Consider the following 14438-nt stretch of genomic DNA (forward strand, 5'->3'; position numbering starts at 1 on the left):
CACCAAGGCTTTGCTTTGCTTTGAAGTGTAGGGTTGTCAGCGTCCAAGTAGTAGAGAAAGGACAAGAAAGAGAGAACTAGAAAAATATAGAGAAACATAACAACAAGAGCTTATATTGAATCCCGAGCTAGATCGGGTACTCAGCAAGACATAATATAAATTCTTTGGTTGTGTTGGAATCTCGCACTTTTCTTCGAGTTTCATATTTTGAACACTCTGTTATTGAATCTGAGTGGCCATTTTGTTCCACTATCCTATAATCTCTGTTACAGAATACGTTTTTTCAGACACACCTGATTGTACTCTACGGAAGATATAGTCTTGTTTGATACGAACACTTGTTTTTTAAAGCAGTTGTAAATATCTTGCCAAATATAAATATTCTTGTTTTGCAGAACTTTTTCCGGATAGCTTTCCATAAACCGTCTTCACGAACGTTTCGTCGCCCATGTAAGTGCATCTTTCGTATGTCGTAAAAACGTCATTGTACAAATTCCAGGCACATCTTTTGACCTCTAAATTCTGTTTCGATTCGGTTGCATACTGGCCCGAAAGGATCGAAATCCTCCCCGCATATGAATCCCACTGACGGTACTTTGGCTGGCATACATTTTTGACGGTATCATAATCTGACAGCCCTAATCGTATCAATAAGATGTTGGCTACGATCCTGTCAATCGATAGGTGTCGCTCACGAAAACGTTGGAGAATGCAATACACGGTCGATTTAGCCAGTTTTAACGACTCCGTCAAAATTGAGATCCTGACTTTTCAGCACTGAAAAAAGAAAATATTTCCACTGCTGTCAATCCACTCCAGATCCGACAACTAGGGGCGCTGCAGTAAAATAATGATAATAAGTGGCCTCTCATAATAAATCAGCACCTTGTTTTAAATGTACCTATATCATGAAAAAAAAAATCCTCCCCATGGAAACCGTTCTCTAACATACCTGTTTTGGGGACCGACTGCAACAATTCGCCATCGGACAAAACGACGGACGACTTTCGACGCTTCCAACCGTTCTACCCCGCAGTCATTAGTGTGGAAGACGGGTGGTGCTGTGATTGGATTTATGCTTCGCCTGTTCATTAGCAGTTTTACTACCGTGACTGTATATCCTTGCCAGCATCTTGTGGGTGCAAACGTGTGAGTATGTGCGCGCGTGAAGTGCACGTAATTGGAAGTCGGAGTGATTCGGGAAATCGCAGATTATAAGATTATAATCGTAGAATGGCGTGTCAGACATTGAACACGCATCGACACCCCGAGGAGGTTTCATCGTTTGCTTTAGGATTCTGTGGCTCAGTGAGTTCATGTTCGACTGCCTTATCATTAAATAGGAAACATTGTATATTATATTTGTACAAGAGGTATGTTTGTCATTTGCGATTCAACGCCCCGATACATTATTATCTAAACTTCTAACAAAAACGAAGCAATCTGCGCCCATTTCATTCGACGCTCTCTGAAACTGTTTCCATTTTTGGACACTACCTAACATTCGTCATTGTTTTCTTTTGAACGTTTCTCACCCGAACTCAAAATGTCACTCGATCTGACGTTAGACGCCAGTGAGGAGGCCCGTTTTCTGAACAAGATTAGCCGCTTCGTGAAGCGGCTGGTAAAGAAAACCCATTTCACGCAAAGGGAGCTGGAGGTTTGCCTGTTAATCTACTACAAAATGCTTCGCGATGACGAGGGCAAACTGGGAATGCTCGTCAGCCGGCACCAGGTGGATGCGGTTTTCGATGCGAGCTTCGGTATCACAGACAGCGCCACCGTCGGACGGATTTTCACCGCGTTGGACAAAAGTGTCACCACGCATGTCAGCATGGAAACTTGGGCGCGTATGCTGTCGTTGTTTTTGCGGGGCAGTTTGGATGAAAAGATTAGCCACTGCTTCCAGGTGTACGACATTTCCGGCGAAGGACTGATACGGAGAGAACACATGATGGTCCTGCTGAAGGGTTGTTTTATCAAGCAACATGAAGAGGACGCCGAGGAGGACATCAAAGATCTAACGGAGCTAATTATTCGGCGGATGGATGCGGACCGCGACGGGGCGATTTCGTTGGACGACTTTCGAGAGGCCGTACACAATGCACCCGAAATGTTGGAATGTTTCGGACAGGCCCTGCCGGACCGGGCGCACGTGTATGCCTTCTCAAGAACGTTTCTGGATCGGGTGTCAAAATTTTGATAAATTTAAGATAAATATTGTGTTGAAAAGTTTTAACTTGCTTGTTTGTTTTCGTTTACCAAGCCTTGGGAAACGATTTCCCTCGAACCAATTACATAGTGACATTTCTAGGAACGGCGAAATATTGATGGAGAAACACGCTTCTCAATTCTCTGGCAGTAAAAAAGCAATTATTGTCCCCTCCCATAGTTCAATCGGGTAGACCAACCGACATTTGTATAGAATAGGGAAAACAAATCGTTTTAAAATGAGACTATAAGTGACAGCAGCCGGAGTCATCCAGTGGAACCCCTTTTGCACTGCCAGCTTGTGCGTGGCTAAGACCAGGCACTAAAGACGACAGATTAAACTCTTCACTGAGCGACGCTACAATTCCGACATAAAGAAAACACGCTGTAAAAATCCCGCCCACACGGTCGATATGACCTCACTAGTCCGCCGTACCAATAAACGGCACTAACTGGCAGCTCATGTAGAAATGAAAGATTAGTTGGATCAAAAGAAAATGCGACGTGAGTTTGTTTTCATGGCGATTTGTCGTATTTCGGTCGTAAATCTTTGCTACGTGCATGCCGCAGTTCTGATGCCAAGGGGGAGTTTATTATTCCGTGTCATGTTTGTGATTATGACCATCGGCAGTGTAAGCGAAATGCGTTCCCATTCGTGGAGTAAGATTTGCAAATTAGAGAGCAGCAGTGTTGGTGTGCGTGAGAGTTCAAAAACAAGATCATTCGGATTCTCAAGGGTGACCTAAAAGAAGTGACAAAGTAATACCGAAACATGTTTTCGACATCATCTTGGACATTCCTAACATAATGAACATTGTTTCTAGTTAGTTGACTACTATTTGTACCTGTTCTATCCCTCAGTTTTCAAACGAGATACTACGTACACGTAACAAATCACATCAACTTTAAACGAGCACTCAGAGATATGAGGTAATTAATCATGAGTAGACCTTCGCATTCCGAACCTAAATTGAGTTTTGTTTCCATGTTTCAGACATAAATTTCATTAACTTGATAAATTGTTCACAGTTCATCCCGTAGGTTCGAGGTTGTTTTATGCTTTACGGAAATTGCCAGTTAGAATGTGCAGGGGAAAATTTCTGAAAACTTGAGAAATTTGTTATGTTTATAATGAATATGATAATTGTTATAGTTCAGAAAAAGTGCGGATTTTGAATCGATACCGAATTTTAAATCCTTCGTTATATGATATACAAAACATATTTGAAACTTTTCAAATAACAATTCTTTGCAACAACAATAAATAACAATTCGGATCAATGGGGAAATTCATTTTTTGATTGTGTATGAAATTATGATTCATCATAGGTGTTCGAAATTCAGTAATGGAACAAACGCTTTGGCATACTACAGCGCTCCTAGTGGACGGTTTAGCATCCCTGTACTGGAAATATCGATAGCAATATATTAATTGCAGAGTCTAATTAATACTGAAGGGAATGTTGACATTGAGACAGCTAATTTTTAAAATTGTATGTAGAACTTAATTTCGGAAACTGTACCAATTAAAAGAAGAAGAAGAACACAGTATAATAAACTTCCAGTGTAGTTCAACCCACGACCAAAAAATGGAAAAATTATAAGCAAAAAGCACATAAACTGTACAAAAAAGAAAATCCTAGTACCAATTTTCAAAATTAACTACGCATATGTAGCCTACTCAACCTTGCCATCAATGCCGTACAGGAAGAGTATAAACGTAAAGCAGAAAATGAAGTCTAATCATGCCCATGATTTTTTTTTTCAATATGAAACTGAAAAGTAGCAATTTTCCGTCACGGATGCATTTTGATGAAAATGTAGGTGGAAACTCATTCGAAATTTGTAATCTTTTTGCGTTTTTTCCAGGAAGATTAGGGGAACTGTTCCATTAACCATCTTAGCCCATATATTCGTCTTATACTGAATGAAACTAATCTACTAATCCATGGAATCACCAATTCTTCTTGATTAACTTTAGATTTTTCATAAAGTAGAATCCTCAAAAACTCAGTTAAAAGCTCTAAATTTGATATTATAGTCGGGCATCTGCACTCGAAAACTAATTTGTTTCGGAAAACAAAATCCACGCATTACTCTATACGGATACAACGGGACTCGTTCAACAGCCAACCTAGGTTTTGTTTCGTCATTTTTATTTAAATGATTTTTTTTACAAAGTTCAGGATAAATCGAGCTAAGTTTACTAAAATTCTTCGTGAATATCGTCTTAATGAGATGAATAATGGAACATATACCCTATATTACCTTCTCCGAAGACGACTGCGACCGTGACTTCTTTGTGTTCATCCCTGGAATCTCTAATCAAAACGTTTAGCTAAGATGTATTAAAAGGGCCTGGACCTTACTAAATGGTTCCCATCTTCTTGAAGAATCTTTCTGAAAAACTTACCGTTCCTCTAGAGCGCCTTTTCAGTATATCCCTGAAAAATGGAAAACTTCCCGAAGTCTGGAAATGTTTTAATGTGGTGCCCATTTCTAAATAAGGTGCGGAATCTGACGTCCGTAACCATCGTGAAATCGCCATTATCTTTTGGATTCCAAAAGATAATGAATCACTTGTAAATGACAAAATCATTCAGCAAGTAAAAAACCATATCACAATCGCAAGTAAACAGTATGGTATCTTTATAAGTCGCTCAACGACATCGAATCTTTTTTTTCTCAACTCGATGCATAATGGTAGACACGTAGAAGTCCGTCACACTGATTTTGGTAAAGTATTTGACTGAATCGAATACCATTATTACTCTTCAAACTGCAAAAAATGGATTGTCATCTCAACGTCTGTGTTAGTACTAGTCATAATTAATAAGCCGCAAACAAATAGTACGCTTTCAAAGCAAACTCACAAAACCTATTTCCATCATCTCTGGGGTGCACAGGGTTAGCATTTGGGTCCACTTCTGTTCATTTTGTATGTAAGTTTAGTTCGAGGGGTCGTTCATACATTATGTTTTTTTTTTTAATGGGGAGGACTCCCGGTGGCATTACTTGTGGTCAAAGATCATATAATTCTATAAAAAAAGTACTAAAACATATAAAAAATTGGATTTCGTGCTTTATGGACGGCTCCAAACAAAAAAATGGATGCCAAATTCGTGTTCAGCGTCCCAAAATTATGTGAATACCAAGCTTTTGTTGCATTGCGACACTTTTTTTGCTTGGCCAGCCTTTGTATGAAGTCGCCCCACTGTGCGAAGGACACTTCGCTCGAATAAAATCCGCCGCTGTACAAAGTTGACCATCTACAAAACACTGATCAGACCGGCAGTCTTCTACGGTTACAAAATTTGAACCAAGCTCGTTGAGGGTCAATGCGCTCTTGAGGTTTTCGAACGGCAGGTGCTGCGTACCATCTGTGGTGGAGTGCTGACGGAAGATAGATCATGGCAAATGCGGATGAACCACGAGTTGCATCAGCTGCTGGGAGAACCATTCATCGTTTAACGGCGAGATTTGGGAAACTACGGTGGGTTGGACATGTCGTAAGGATGTCGGACGACAAGGCTTTCATGGTCAACATTTTGTAAAATCGATGCGCTTCTTGGTGTAACGTACCAGGCTGCGAGGACCTTTTGCGCGGACCAACTAGATTACATTTCTAGAGAAACATTCCAAAATGTCCTATCTGCTTTGATCGATTTTTTGATCGATCACTTTCGTTTAATCACCACAAATTATTGAAAACCTTTTATGACACGTTATTTGCACAAGTTGATAGCGGAGGAATCACTCTAGCCCTCTGAACGAAAACAACGCTTGGGAGAGTTACTAAAGATGTACCATTACCAAAATGAAAAGACGTTCCGAAAAAACGATGAAAGCAAATAGGATCTTTAAAAATGTTCATCTAGATTTAGTGTTTAGTCCATTTAGTCCACTGCTTAGTACCATCCTGTAGAGACTTTTTGATGCAATAAACTGTCGCAACACGACATACTTGCTTCTTTAGCATACAGTTTCACAAATTTGCAATGAAATAATTCGGGAGTTTTGATGTACCATTTAAAAGTAAATGTAGTTAAAAACGCTGTGAATAGAAATTAGTCATTAGTTACACAAATTTACATAATATTAAAGTTTAAACTTTTCAGCTTTTTTCTTGCCGCACCCTGTAAGCTGGCTAAAGTTTTTGATTTTCCTAGAAATATCAAATGGCGAGTACTTAAAAAGTATAAACAAACACTGACGATGATTCGGAAGCCTTGAACCAAATGACGGAGTGGACTTGTCGATCAACAACTGCATTGGAAATTAATAGTATTCCAGATCGCGATTCGGCCAGAAAAGTTCGTTGTCTCCTGCAGTACAGTTGGAAGAATTCATCCCCGAGAAAGTATAGACTCCTCTGAGCTAGCAAGCAACCTTAAAATAAAATAATGTAGCCAAAGTTCGTGATCAGAAGTATTACGTGGCTTCTCATGGACGATAAGACGTGAACCCATCCCCAGTTGAAAAGTATTAGGCAATTATGTATAAAAAGGAAAATTGAAACTTAAATGAAAATTTGGTAGAATAAAGTTGCTAAAAGCGGGGGCCTAGTGTGGTTGGTTACGTCTCCGTCAACCATGCTCGACGCCTGGGTTCGAATCCCACCGCCGACATAGGTGTCGATGGTTGTGAGGTGGCGTGATCCACTCACAACCAACCCAACTGGTCTAGATTCAATCCTAGCCGACACCGGGAGATTTTCTGAGGCGAAAAATCTCTGGGATCACGCCTTCCATCGCATGAGGAAGTAAAGCCGTTGGCGCCGGTCCGTTAATAAGAACGGGTCGTGAGTTAGGGTCCTGGCTGTGGAGTCGCCTCCCTTGAGCGTCGGTGATTGGCCACAACAGTGGCGGAACTAGACCGACGGAAAATAAGCGAGAATGAAAAAAAAAAGTTGCTAAAACAAGAAATGCGCTGCCTCATTAGTCGTATTCCAGGTAAATTTCAAAAGTTTCTTCGAAACCGTGTCGAATGATTCAATTGTATTTTTTCCATGAAAACATATGTGAGTGAAACCCGTTTTTGATAATTTTTTCTAACATATACAGTCATGGAGAAAATAACAAATACACTTGCAGTGTTGGATAACTTTTCGTATTTACGTACTGATTTAATTGTTGTATGATGTTATGTTACGTCATTACGATCTGCAGACACTCTTTTTAAAAGAGAAACGAAGATATAACTGGACGAATTTCTGTGTCGGTGATTCCGAAAAATTTTTGCGTGAGTTAGTGTTTTTAAAGTGGCGAAAAAAATAAATACACTATTGAAATATATATACAAAACAATTCAAATTAGCTTTATTTCTCTACATATCGTTAGCAGAGTGACCTTTTATGTGCAAAAGTCACAGTCTATATTTCGTGGCTTGTCCTTTGTTTCGTAAAACCATATTCAATCTTCGTGGTATGTTTACTACCAGATTTGCACGAGTAGAAGCTGGACTAGCATTTCGCGCTGCCTGTACGTCGTTCCATAAGTCGGTTTAATTCTTTAGATGATGCTTCGCAACGTAGGACTCAACAATATTCCATAGATTTTTGAAGTAGAATACTTCTCTCAGGAAGCTCGGCTACATAGGGATGTGAAATGAATGTCTAAAACCGAAAAAAGTGAAAAATATGTCCAATTTCAAATGCTAATTAATCGGTTAGTATTCGATGGATTTCTTTGTTCTTGCAGCAATAGATTGGAAAATCTTTTAAGATTCTTCCCAAATGCAGATAATTGCCATTTTATTTTTCAAACTATTGTACTATTGAAAATAGTCAAGCCTTGTCAAAACGAAAACTTCGGCCTCTGATTGGTCGTTATATGATTGCTTCCCAAGCACGGTCGACAGAATCATAGACCTTTCCATTTGAAATGTGCTATTTAGCCTATATAAGAGCCTGTTTCACCTGAAGCCGTTCATTATAATTCTAGACTGCAACAACAGCAGTCCTCCCTTAGCAGCAGCAGTGGATACAGCAGCAGTAGCAGTGCAGCGGACAACGGCCACAGCTGTGGTATGGCAATGGATTTCGGAACGCGTCTCAGCATTGATAGCAGGACCAGGTGATGCAGGGCAGCGGATACCAATGGCAACGGAAGCGTCCAATACTGTGGCAACGGGGATAGCGCAGCGGTTGACGTTGGTCTCAGCATCTATATAAGCAGGTCCAGCTGATGCAGTGTGGCATTTTAGTGAAATGCTGTCTCTGGGCGATAGCAGACACACTAGCAAATGCATCCAATGAAAAAAAAAAAACGTTCTGGAAAGCTTTTCAGTGTTTATTTTCCCCCAAGGAATACTTTATTCGCATTGCCAGTGATAACGCAAAGATGTGAACGGCATCTTATCAAACATTGAATTAAACAACAAATTGTCCTTTTCAGGATGAAATAAAAACCTAATTGAAGAGTTGATATTTTCTCTTAAATCAATTTAAACTTTCAAGAAATTTGGAACATATATATTTGGCTTTATCTACGTGTCTCAGAACGTACTGAATTACCTTTTCCTTCAGTCATGAGCACAACATCCGAAAAGCTTTCATTATCAGCATGAAAATTAATTTTTCGCGTAATCAAAATTCAAAAATTATCAAGTCCAAATCATGACAAGCAACTATATTATTGAGAATGGTGAATCCTTGTTGAAGCGCGAAATTTGACTGATCTGATTAGTCGTTAATATGATTGCTTCCCAAGCACGGTCGACAGAATCATAGACCTTGGCATTTTAAATTTGCTATTTGTCTGTATGAGAGTAAGGTTGGGAATTATCGACTGAAACGGCTATCGATAGTTATCGATGATTTCCCACTACCATCGATAGGTTTTTATCCCTGTATAAGAGCCTGTTTCAGTCGAAGCCGCTCATAATAGTTCTAGACACCGACAACAGCAGTCTTCCCTTAGCAGCAGCAGTAGCAGTGCTCATTTTGACAACACACGAGCCATCTAGTTTTGAATGTTAAATCAGCTTTTCACTGTTTATTTTATCACAAGGAATACTTTATTCGCACTGTCAGTGATAACGCCAAGATGTGATCGGTATCTTATCCGATATTGAATTGAACAACAAATTAATAAATTACTGACACGCAACAGCCGGGTTTTCTTGTAAAAGTATTCTACTTCATCCTTGCGGTCGTGGCTTTGCACACAACCCTCCTGTGATTTTTGATATAAATTTCTCCATGACTGTATAATTCCAAGGACAATACAATCGAGTCATAAAACTAAGGTAGGTTTGGAATTGAGACAGAAGTCCTCTTTAAAAAAGCATGAACGTTTGAGTACATATCAAACACAGCAAGTGTTAAAATAAAGCAGAATTTGCTTTAATTCAATCAGGATACTTTAACTAAAATCAGAAACAATTGCATGCGTGACAAGAATATAATTTGAAATAACCATTCCAATGTCACCCATCTCTTTTATATTTAGTATTCTGCAACTGACAAGATATATCAAATATAAAATTTATTCAACCTGTTATTCATCTCAATGCTGGCCACTTTCGCACTTCACTGGTCCTGACGAACTTTACATTGTTTATCCCCTGTTTACGATTAGTCAGCTGGGTTTCGAAACCCAACATCATACGAGCATTGTAGATAATATTCAGGTGGGTCACCTACATCCCCCAACAGTGCTTGTTCCACCCTGTTCGCGGTGCGTATCACGGGGATAGTAAATCAAGCAGATCGACACGACCAACGGCAAAAGCAGAAGCACCAAAACAGCTAAATAATGTTCACTCATTACCATTCCGATAGTGTCGTGTGATGTTGTTAGCGGAATACAACGTTCAAAGCGGCGCGCGGTCTGAGAGCTCGGCGCGTTCGTTGGATCTAGATGTTGTGCGCGGTCATAAATCTTTTTTCGAAAAATTGGTCACACGATGAATCTAATCGTTTTGACAGGGGAATGTACCAACAAGCAAATTAGTCAACCTTCCTCGAAATTTACACAATTTTCGTTCTACTTGAGGATGATTTAGTTCTTAGCTCTCGTACGTGTACGGTATGAAGATATAACCGTGACCGTGGAAGTTCACGCGACAACCAGTATAACCATCAAAGAAAAACCATCAATTTTCTCCCGCAGCAGTCAATTAAACCCTGCTGTCAGCGGCCGTCAAATGGCGTGCACTGATTAATGGCGACCGGCGTTCCCTGAGGTGCCGAAATTGCATTCAGCTGACTGTTGAAAATTGCACTCTACTGCGTTGTGATTGAGTGAAACAGGCAATCATCCTGTAATCACTCGTCACGTCATTGTGTTTGGATGTGTTAAGAGAAAAAATACTATTGTTCCTTTATTAATGCGAGTATTATTAACACTGCATACGTGCGCACTTTCCGGCACTCCATCACTGTTTCATCCGATCACGCCTTCAATCATGGCTTGCCAATCACCTTCACCTCATATGAAGTCAAACCACGAAATTAGGTGTATCTTATTTTGTACAAATTAATCACCCACTGCTGCATCGTGCCACTTCTTCGTTCGCTGCATACAATTTGTGCTCTCTGACGACATTCTCTTGGCTTGTTTTCTTTCCACTAGTAACTTAATTCTTGCGATGGCAGGCCTTCCGAGCTCGAACCCGTAAGCCCCTAACCCCATCGCCAGAGGATCATCATTTCTCACTTCGCATTAATTGCATGTTATCACATTTGCTAATGCGCTTTAGTCCCCGGAAGGCAGGAGGGTCCAAGGCGATTCTCCTCTTCTTTTACTTTGGCGTAGGTTTCGTAAAGTGGGGATTCCGTTCGTAAAAGGTACCCTACCAGCTGAGGTCGATTTTACGGGACCGTTGTTACAACGCAGCCTCCCGGAGGCGTCCAGTTGTTGGAGGCTGATTCGGTAGCCCCTGCGTTACGTACATAGAAGAATCCGAGCCGATGGTTCTGTTGCCTGTATGCCCAAGCGAATAATAAAAGTCGTTAGCACAAGATATCTCTCGTCTGGCTACTGCCTGGTGTTACACGGCGGGGTGATGCCAATGCTGGTGGCAATGGTGTCCCAAAAATAAGCACCGGTTTTTGGTTGGAAATTAAAATATTATTTAATGCACAATGTCAAATTATTTTCTGTGTTTTAAGTTATTTTTCATATTTTTCAACTAATTAAAAGAGAGAATGATAGAATTTCGAAACAGGGAGTCACGGAATTTTAAGCGTTGTGATTTTTGCTTTTTTTCCCGGATAGATGCTCTTATAAGAAAATTTGAAGCAATATTCTTGGCAATTTGTATCTGTTTCGTTTTTTATTCGACCATAAAACAAGCCTCGCTTTCATAATGTTGGCATTTTAAAGGAGATAAAAATTGGTTTTTCAATGCCTAAGCCAAAAAACTCCTGAACCAAACTCTGTTTGATTGTGCCGTGTTAAATAAACGTATTGTAGAAAAAAAACTCTGTTTGAACTAAGTAAACATTTTGGTCATTGAATTTGTTTATAATATAAAGGGGTGACTATATAATATGAAGGTGACTAATTATTGCGACACTTTAGATTGATTGGTAAAGCGGCTAGAGCTAAAATCAAATTTTTATGGTAGTTTAGTATATGGGTCATTCCATGTCAAGTGTCCGAGAGAATGCATCGACCATCTCCGATTTCGACCAAAATTTGTGTGTCCTTTCGCGAAGATGATTCTAGAACGGAATTTTTGAGTTACATCATTAACAGATGCTCCTCTAAGTAACATCTTTTGGATTACAAAAACGCCTTCTACGATACCATTAAGATAGCAGCAATGTATGTAGAAACGCTTTCGTGCGTAGACAAATTCCAAAATCTTGCAATTTTGAAAATACTGTATCTCTGGAACGCTACATTTTTTTTTTTGTTGATAAGTGATTCCTATGTAAAATCCTCTACTAAACACATTTGCGTGGGCAAAATCAAAATCGAAGGACGGGTATTTCGAGGAAATTGCAAAATAAGTTTTAAATCGAAAAAAATGCAATGTTGACAACACTGCAGAAAAAAATAGACTACGTAGTTCGATTCTACATCTAAAACCTTTCAAAATGATATGTTAATATCACCTGTAGCTGTTCAGGGTCCCGAGATATCAGCAAATTAAAAAAAGGTGTTTTAGTAAATTCGCAAAAAGTGGAGGCAGTCCCATTGGCCGAGGGCTCCACCAATCAGTACAACACTTTGTATTTATAAGTTTCGGCCCAAAATGCATCGACACACAAATTTTGGTCGAAATTGGAGATGGTTGATACATTTCCTCTGACACTTGACATGGAATGACCCATAGGGGCCATCCACATACCACGTGGACAGATTTTTAACGATTTTGACCCCCCCCTCCCCCTCCGTGGACAACTGCCTATAAAAATTCTAAAAAAATTGTATGGACCGTGGACATTCATCACCCCCCCCCCCCCCCCCCCTAAGGCTGTCCACGTGGTATGTGGATGGCCCCATATGTGTTTACTTCAGTTTACATACATCGGTTTGGGATGGATTTGGACATTTTTGATTGACGTCCCCAATCAGAATTCGTAATGTTATTTTCAGTTCTTTCCAATTTCTCTTCAATGCTTTTTCGTTTCTTGTCTCTTCTTTGGTCATTCGCCCAAAAGTTTTCGATCCGACGGAGTTTGGGATAGTTTGGTGGGTTCATGTCTTCCGGCACAAAAACCGTGTAATTCGTCTTAAGTCTGTTGCTGAATTGTTGCTTGGCCCTCTAGAATAAATGATTTTATTCATCAACCGCAGCTGCAGGAGATTGTTGTCTGACAGAGAGCGCTGCACTCTGCTTCCATTCGACACGAAAGGAATTTGGAGTGTCTCGTTTTGAACCGCAACACGATGTAACGTGTTATTTTATTGTGTGTTTAAGAGCTCCATTCGGTTCTACTGTTTGGTAACACGAAATGAGATTAATTTTTCGTACTATTTAAGTCTTGTGTAACTGGGAAAATGACTAACAATATGGGTCTGAAATAAATAACGTGAATAGTCGTCTGAATTGTTAGTCTCTGAATAACGTGAATAGTCGTCTGAAAGACAGACAGACAGACAGACAGACAGACAGACAGACAGACAGACAGACAGACAGACAGACAGACAGACAGACAGACAGACAGACAGACAGACAGACAGACAGACAGACAGACAGACAGACAGACAGACAGACAGACAGACAGACAGACAGACAGACAGACAGACAGACAGACAGACAGACAGACAGACAGACAGACAGACAGACAGACAGACAGACAGACAGACAGACAGACAGACAGACAGACAGACAGACAGACAGACAGACAGACAGACAGACAGACAGACAGACAGACAGACAGACAGACAGACAGACAGACAGACAGACAGACAGACAGACAGACAGACAGACAGACAGACAGACAGACAGACAGACAGACAGACAGACAGACAGACAGACAGACAGACAGACAGACAGACAGACAGACAGACAGACAGACAGACAGACAGACAGACAGACAGACAGACAGACAGACAGACAGACAGACAGACAGACAGACAGACAGACAGACAGACAGACAGACAGACAGACAGACAGACAGACAGACAGACAGACAGACAGACAGACAGACAGACAGACAGACAGACAGACAGACAGACAGACAGACAGACAGACAGACAGACAGACAGACAGACAGACAGACAGACAGACAGACAGACAGACAGACAGACAGACAGACAGACAGACAGACAGACAGACAGACAGACAGACAGACAGACAGACAGACAGACAGACAGACAGACAGACAGACAGACAGACAGACAGACAGACAGACAGACAGACAGACAGACAGACAGACAGACAGACAGACAGACAGACAGACAGACAGACAGACAGACAGACAGACAGACAGACAGACAGACAGACAGACAGACAGACAGACAGACAGACAGACAGACAGACAGACAGACAGACAGACAGACAGACAGACAGACAGACAGACAGACAGACAGACAGACAGACAGACAGACAGACAGACAGACAGACAGACAGACAGACAGACAGACAGACAGACAGACAGACAGACAGACAGACAGACAGACAGACAGACAGACAGACAGACAGACAGACAGACAGACAGACAGACAGACAGACAGACAGACAGACAGACAGACAGACAGACAGACAGACAGACAGACAGACAGACAGACAGACAGACAGACAGACAGACAGACAGACAGACAGACAG

The 14438-nt window shown here is 40.7% G+C and overlaps 2 protein-coding genes across 15 annotated transcripts in view; one reads left to right on the plus strand and one right to left on the minus strand.

Moving 5' to 3' along the window:
* The window catches only part of LOC129725247 (collagen alpha-1(XVIII) chain), a 698730-nt gene that overhangs the window by 497034 nt on the left and 187258 nt on the right, over window positions 1-14438 (minus strand). The gene's annotated exons all lie outside the window — the stretch shown is intronic.
* On the plus strand, window positions 1476-2203 carry LOC129725248 (calaxin-like). Its single transcript, XM_055680836.1, has one exon. The coding sequence runs from the start codon at window positions 1547-1549 to the stop codon at window positions 2201-2203; it is 657 nt and encodes a 218-aa protein (XP_055536811.1). The 5' UTR covers window positions 1476-1546.

This window comes from Wyeomyia smithii, chromosome 2 (genome assembly GCF_029784165.1).
Source record: "Wyeomyia smithii strain HCP4-BCI-WySm-NY-G18 chromosome 2, ASM2978416v1, whole genome shotgun sequence".
In the NCBI taxonomy this organism is placed as follows: Eukaryota; Metazoa; Arthropoda; class Insecta; order Diptera; family Culicidae; genus Wyeomyia; species Wyeomyia smithii.

Bases quoted from the DNA above. Each gene is read 5' to 3' on its own strand.
- LOC129725248 (XM_055680836.1), top strand. From the start codon at position 1,547: ATGTCACTCGATCTGACGTTAGACGCCAGTGAGGAGGCCCGTTTTCTG.